Below are 7,701 nucleotides of genomic sequence, written 5' to 3'. Positions count from 1 at the left end.
GTGCCAGCTCAACTACCAGTGTCGACCAGATTTGCATATATTTTGGCAAGTGCACTGCCACAAGTTGTAATAAAATAGGCCCTTTATACTTGAGTCTAATTTACTTCAGTTATATTCATTTTATTTACTTTCTTTCTTTTTATGTTAAAGGAATTTCTGTAAAGGATAATTTGGAAACAGTAAGGTCAAAGAAATGTCTGCTATATAGCTGTTACCAAGCATTTCTCCACTTAGAAAAAATAAGAACATTTTCTGGAGGAAAAAAAAAAATCCCAGGTGCTAAGAATTTAAGATTTCTGTTTTTTTTTTTTTTTTTTTTTAATCACTGTTAGGATTCACATTGCATACTTATATATCATGCTTATTACTTGCTGCTGCCAGCTGTATTTTTTTTTTTAAGAACTCACTATGCATATTTTACCATCTTCAGTGACATTTCCTACCTAAAGGCTGCTCACAGGAAGGCAAAAATATGCTCTTACTCTATGAAGTATTATTCTGGATACAGACTTTTTTTACAAGTCGTGGTGCTGGTATGGCTGCAGGAGCGATTTCAAACTGGTTTTCTTTAAATGTGTGGAAAATTGAGGGAGAGAAATGCTTCATGAGCGGTACTTTGGTTTTTACAGGCTCATACCATTTTATTTTATTACGCATTAAAAATGTGCTTGAATGAAATAAACCAAAGAAAAGCAACAATGAGAACAGCACATTTAAACTCAGTGAGTTTAATTAAAGAGGTATAAGCCCATGTATTTGTGAAATCTGAATAAAAATAACTGTCTGGTGTCATACAAACATATTGCAGGATCAGGTTATTGGTTTTGTTGTATTTTTTTAAGTCTTGGGTTTGCTGCTGTTCATAGCATCTTGAGAAGATGCTGGACTGCTAATTCAAATAATAAAAGAGCAATGAAAAGAATCCTGTCTTTCTAACAGTTACCTTGTCTCCCTACTGAAGAAAAAAATACAGAGGATCTAGACCCCCACCCCACCCCCGATTACAGAGTATCTCTAATACAGAAGCCAGATCCAAAGAACTAATGTCATTTTTTTTTCAGAGATAATAAACAATGTCTCTGTGACAAATGAATTTCAGGAATATGTACCCTTTCCATATTTTAATAATATTAAAATAAATGAAAAAAAATGATTAACCACAAACCTCTGAAAGGCTGAATTATTTTTTCATGAAACTCATCTAACAAACTATGCACAAACAGAAAATATTCTAAATGGAAAAACAAAATCTGGAATTTATCTTAACACACTTAGGCTAAGCAGAATCAACATCTATAAGAAGCTCCAATACTTTAATAGGCCCACGGTGAAGTAATGTGCCACTCACAGAAAGAAAATCAAAAACTGCCTCAAATTGCTCTCCCTACTTTTTAAAGCAGGTATCAGCTGCTGCCCAACTTACATCAGCTGAAATAAAATTGTCTTTACCAGCAATATCAAGGATGACAACATAAATCCTCAATAATGATTCTGAAGTGTACTAATTTGGAGAAGTATCAGGAGATATAACATAGCCAGCAGTCAGATATTTGTGAAGTATGTATTCCTTGTAACTAAAATAATATTCAGCATGATAAGATAGATAGAGAATAAGTTACTATGAAAATATATAGCTTTAATTTGCAGACATATAAACACTTTTGGTACATTACAGACATATGATGCCAGAAATCAAAATAATCAGTTTTAAGCATAACACTAATTTATCTTGTTCACACAGAGAAATCTGATGTAATCATCATACAAAATATAGTTTTCAGTTCTTAAAATGAAGTGAAAGTGAGACATCACTGATAAACCTGCTGCTTTATTACAGAGGATACAGCGAAGAATAAATTATCAAGAAAATATGCCGCCAGTCTTACAAGTCAGATTTTGGATCTAATCCAAAATCAAAGCCAATGAAAAGGAGCCAGGAATGGTAGCCAGAAGTCAGAAATAAGATCTTTCACATGAAATACCAATCCAGAAAGGAGCAACAGTCACTACAAACCAAGTCCTATAATTCCCTATAATATGAAGTAATTTTTGTTTTCATCTGGCAGATCAGATTCAGAAGTATCACATGAAAAATCTATTACACAACCAAACTGATGGAGTGCTAACAACAGATTGCTAAAAGTACCAAAAATATTACCACTTCTGCGACAAATAAAGATTTAGCCATTCCCTTGCTTCCTCGTATCTGGCATGTTTACAAGGATGAGCATGGGGTTTTGTCTTTATTTCCTGTAGGAAATATTAAATATAATTTTCCATAAAAATGACCAGCAGACTTCTGGAACAAATGATAGTGTGGGTGAAAGCTAGAGCAAATGAAAGATGGTATGCCACAGCAGTTCAGATTCTCATTACAATATCTTGCATTCTTTCTCAACAGGAATTGCACTTCTTGTTAATGCCTTTTCTATCCTACTGTAAAAGCTTTACTTGTGAGGTAATAAACATTTTTTTTTAATTCTTTACTAGTGCATTTTAATGTTCTTATTCTTTTAATTATACACACATCGGGACAGACATTCCTCTTTTTTGTGTGTGTGTCTGTGTAAATCTCTGTAAGCCAAAGCATATTTTATATTAAAATCAATATATTTAAAATATACTTTATGTTTATCTTATGGACAGTACCTCAACCAGTTCCCTGCTCAGGAGCATCTGATGCCCTCTTGTGGTTAAAAATACTTTTAAAACTTGAGTTTAAAGAATTCTTACCTTCCCGTTTTTTTTTTTTTACGGTCACTGATCATATCAATTAATGAAAGCTGCAAATGATGTCCATGTTTTTATAGACAGGGTGCTAGCTGTTAGTACTAAGTTTTCATAAAAAAAGCTGTACACTGAATTTGAATTTAAAAAACTGTAAACAGCTATTTACAATTATAATATTATTAAGTTATAAATTAGTGGTCCTTCACTGCAATCTCTGTCAATACGAACCACAACTAGGTGTTTCAGAGTTGTCTAAGGTTTTCCAGATATTGATTTGAATTATCCACAAGGAAACATCATATGTTGGAAATCTCCATTGGTTTCTTCTCCAACATGTGCAGGTTAATTCTTCCATTTAATGGGATTTGTACTTCCATGTTTTCATCTGCTCTGTGATGCTTTTTCCCTTTTCTCAGACAGATGTAAATGCCCATCCCAGTTACTAAAGCAATTGAACCCAAGCTTATTATTGACAGAGCTACTAAAGTAGGCATGCAGGATGCTGACTCCATTTTTTGATGTGTAGGCTCTATGGATATTTGCGGCTGCTTTTCTTCTATATTGATATCAGGCTCCTTTCTTAATAAACTTTCAATGTAGCTCTCATTGCTAACTGTGTCATTGACGAAGAGATTCACCATGACAGTGGAATGGAGAGGTTCTGGATAGCCGTGATCACTAACTTTTACAAGCAGTCGATACAGGCCATAGTCATTTTGCATGAGCGACTCTTCCAAGGTGATATTACCAGTTTTAGGGTCAATTCTAAATGACTCTGGCCGGGGCCCTCTTCTTCCTATGATGCTGTATGCTATGACTGCGTTCATGCCAGTGTCTTTATCGACAGCATAGACCTCAGTGATGGGAGAGCCAGGAAGGGTAGAAGGAAGAACCAACAAATAAGACATATTAGACTGTGGAAACAATACCAAAGGGGGGTTGTCATTTATGTCCAGAAGAAGGATAGTTATTTTTGCAGTAGAAGACAGCGCAGGATCACCACCATCAACTGCTTCGATCCACAGCACATAGGAGCTTTGCTGTTCCCTGTCCAGGGAGACTTTAGCTCTCAAAACTCCTTTTCCAGTATCTATCACAAAAATATCACTTCCATTCAGGACTGAAAGGGCAACCCATCCATTTTGCCCTGCATCAGCATCTGTGACACTGATAACTCCGATTTCACCAAAACCTGGAAAGTTTTCTGGCACAAAAAAGCTGAAATCCTTATTGATAAATCTTGGACTATTATCATTTTTATCCAACACAGTGATGGTGACAGTTGCTATTGACTCTCTTGGAGGGAACCCAGAATCTACTGCTTTCACAGTATATCTGTATTTCTCCTTTTCTTCTCTGTCCAGTTGAGTGGCAACTGTAAGAACTCCTGTGGTTTTATCCAAAGAAAAATAGGAAGGAGCATCAGGCCCTAAAAAATAGGACACTTCCCCTCTTTCTCCACTGTCAGCATCTGTAGCATGCAGTTTGGTCAAGAAAGCATTGGGAACATTGTTTTCCTCAATGGATAATTCTATCAGCTGTTGAGAGAAAACTGGTGAGTTGTCATTGTCATCCAAAACTTGTATTTTGATTATTTTGTTTATGTTAAATCCTTCTGAGTTCCATGCAACTACAGAGATTTCATACAGCTGCTGTGTCTCATAGTCCAAAGGTTTTGTGGTCTCTAAGAGGTATTCATTGTTGTATGGCTTGTATGGTGAAAGTCTGAATGGCCCATCACCATCCAAATAGCAATTAACTTTGTATTTTTCATCAGGGTCTTTGATGGTAAAAAATGCTATTGGTGTGTTAATAGGCTCCAATTCCTTTAAGTACACCACTCCTTCCACTTCATTAGCTATGAAACGAGGGACAACTTCAGGTGGCCTCATCATGACTTTGATGATGGTCACTAGCACTGTGATCACAGCAGGGATACAACCAGGACCATTGCCCAATATGATCAGCCTGTGGAGCCTTGGGGCGTCCCCATCAATCTTTCTGGAGAGAGTGATGGCTCCTGTGCTTTCATCCAAGTGGAACAAGTCTCTGGATGGCTGAGGGACCTTCTGGCTGTAGGAGTAGGTGATCTCCGCATTGGACCCAAGGTCCAGGTCTTCTGCATGGACAGTGGCCACATGTGTCCCCAGGCTGGAATTCCCATAAAGGGTGACGTTGAGCTGCGAGTCGCTGAACTGGGGGCAGTTGTCATTGATGTCGCTGATGCCAATAGTAAGCGTAGCACTGCCCACTAGCGGAGGGGTGCCCCCATCCTCAGCAATGATGACCGTGACATACTCCTCCCGTGTCTCTCTGTCCAGAGCCCCCATGACAATCAGGTAGGGGGTCCTCTCTCCGCTTTCATTCTCCTCCACGTCCAGGGTGAAGACACCGTAGTTATCTCGCAGACGGTAAGTCTGGACACCATTGGTGCCCACGTCGGGGTCAAGGGCAGGGTGCTCAATAGCCAGGCGGGTGTTCACAGGTGCGTTCTCAGGCACCGAGAGGCGGATGTGGGGCACAGGGAAGTGGGGAGCGTTGTCATTGACATCTCGGATAGCGATTTTCACCTTCACCAGGCGGAAGTACTCCTGCGGCAGCACCAGCACGTCCAGCAGCAGCAGGCATGACTCGGACAAGAGTGAGGAGGAGGAGGAGGAGGACGTGCTATCTGCCTCCCCAAAGACAGTGGCCCCACCACTCTCCACGCACAGAGCCTCCCGGTCGATCTCCAGGGCCGAGGTATGCAGCTCTCCGGAGCGGTTGTCCAGATGCACGTACTGTCCCCCCAAGCCACGGGAGGCCAGGGTGAAGGAGAGGGGTGGCTGGGGGGCTGTGGGGCGCTGCCCGCCAGCCATTGGCAGCCGCAGGTCACGGGCCAGGCTGCCAATGAGCACCCCGGCGGGCAGCCCCTCGTTGAGGCTGTAGAAGAGCTCAGTGGCGCGGCTGTAACTGGCGAAGCAGTTGAAAGGTCCAACGAAGAGGAGGAAGAGGAGCAAGTGCTGGGGAGAGAGAGGCACAGGGACGTGGGGAGAGGGCAGTGTTAGAGGAGGATGAGAGGCAGGAGGCAGCCACCCCCTTGTCCATCGCCTCCCCTACAGGCACAGCAAGCAGAGAGTGAAGCATCTGCAACCTGAAGCCATTCTCCCTCTAATAGGGGAGAGGTATCTCCCATCTTGTCCCCCTCCTTCAGCCCCCCGCCCCGGTACAGCAGCTACTCCCAGGGCATCACCATCTGTACCCTCTAGCCAACACCAGCTCACTCCCCCTAGCACACGCTCCCTTGCCAGGGCTGACCCAGGGGCACCATACCCCCCATTCCCCCCTTCCTGACCTTCTCCCCCTTCTCACCAGCGCTGCACCCACCCTCCCACCCCAAGAGACCCCCAAACATTTCCTCCCCCACTCCCCATCCCACACCAGCAAGGTAAAACACGACCCTGCCTCCTCGCCCCCATAACCCACCCCCCGGCCCCAAAGCCCCGTTATTCCCACATGCCCCTGATCACCACGGCCCCCCAGCTGTCCCCACACCACCTCGCAGCTCCGCTGGGCTGCCCCAGCTTAAAAAACCTTTAAATACGAGTTGAGCAGAGGGGCCGCGGAGAGGTAGTGCCAAGGAAGTTGCCGGCGTTGGCTGACAAGTGCATCCCCAGCGCCCCTCGGAGGGATGGGGGCTCCCCGAAGTAACTTCGGGTGTCGTCGCCCCGGGGGATCTTTCCCCCCTTCTTTTTTTAACCGCTCTTTCCTTTTTTTTTTTTTTTTTCGCCGCTCTCCGCTACAACCCGAGCCGGCAGCAACAGCGAAAAAAACTTTTCGCGGCTGCTGCGATCGGGGAAAAAAATAAATAGGAACAACAAAAAAAGCACACAGAACCCAACACATATATAGGCATGCATATATATATATGTATATATATAATTTTGCTCCTGCGTGCGAAGTCGGGCTGGGGAAGCAGGAGCCTCCCCTGCCCTCCCGCCTCCCCACCCTCACCTGGAGGCTGCCGCGGGAGCTGCTGGTGCTGCCGCGGCTGCCCGGGGGCCCCATGCCCGGCCTCCGCCGCCGGCTGCGCCCCAGCAGCGCGCCCGCTCCGCCGCCCGCCCGGCGCCTCTCCTCCCCGCGGCAGCCCGAGACCGTGCCCATGCCCCCGCCGTCGCCTCCGCCTCCGCCGTGCCGGGCTGGGCCGAGCCGGGCTGAGCCGCGCTGTGCACCGCCCACGACACTCCCCCGACCGTCCAGGGGGAGAGGGGGGACGGAGGAGAGGGGGGTGCGCGACCGCGGAGGCTGCGGTGGAGGATGCGGAGAGGGAGGGCGGGCAAGGGGAGAGGGATTAGGGGGCTTGGAGGGAGGCGCTGGGACCACCAGAGGAAGGAGATGCTCCCGTCTGGAAACTGCAAGGAGAAAAACAAGATATGTCCTTTATTTATTTATTTATTTATTTATTTTTTAAATAATTTTTTAAAATAAAATGAAATAAAAAAAATATTAAATAAAAAATAATTTAAAAAGACACGAGATGTCCTTCTGTGGATCTAATAAATAAAAATATAAATACATAAATAAATTTATTAATAAAAATCACGAGATGTCCTTCTGTGGATTTAATAATTAATTAATTAATTAATAAAAAATCTAGATTTGTCCTTCCTTAGATTTAATAAATAAATAAATAGATAAATAAAAACCACAAGTTGTCCTTCCGTGGATTTAATAAATAATAAATACTTTAATAAATAAATAAAAAACCACAAGTTGTCCTTCTGTGGATTTAATAATAATATTAAAAAATAATAAATAAACACCACAGGTTATCTTTCTGTGGATTTATTAATAATATTAAAAAATAATAAATAAATACCACAGGTTATCTTTCTGTGGATTTAATAAATAAAAAAACGAATTAATAAATAAAACCCACGAGTTGTCCTTCTGTGGATTTAATAAATGAATAAATAAGAAACTCGAGTTGTC

At 43.0% G+C, this 7,701-nt stretch overlaps 1 protein-coding gene across 1 annotated transcript; it reads right to left on the bottom strand.

Annotated features, from left to right (window-relative positions):
• Window positions 1-1,615: 1,615 nt before the first annotated feature.
• On the bottom strand, window positions 1,616-6,840 carry PCDH20 (protocadherin 20). Its single transcript, XM_040540750.1, has 2 exons — window positions 6,724-6,840; window positions 1,616-5,732 (listed from the first exon to the last, which is right to left on the bottom strand). Exons 1-2 carry the CDS (start codon window positions 6,775-6,777, stop codon window positions 3,027-3,029), a joined length of 2,760 nt encoding a protein of 919 aa, XP_040396684.1. The 5' UTR covers window positions 6,778-6,840; the 3' UTR covers window positions 1,616-3,026.
• Between the last annotated feature and the right edge of the window lie 861 nt (window positions 6,841-7,701).

This window comes from Cygnus olor, chromosome 1 (assembly GCF_009769625.2).
Source record: "Cygnus olor isolate bCygOlo1 chromosome 1, bCygOlo1.pri.v2, whole genome shotgun sequence".
NCBI lineage: Eukaryota > Metazoa > Chordata > Aves > Anseriformes > Anatidae > Cygnus > Cygnus olor.
This window is presented reverse-complemented; position numbering and strand designations above follow the sequence as displayed.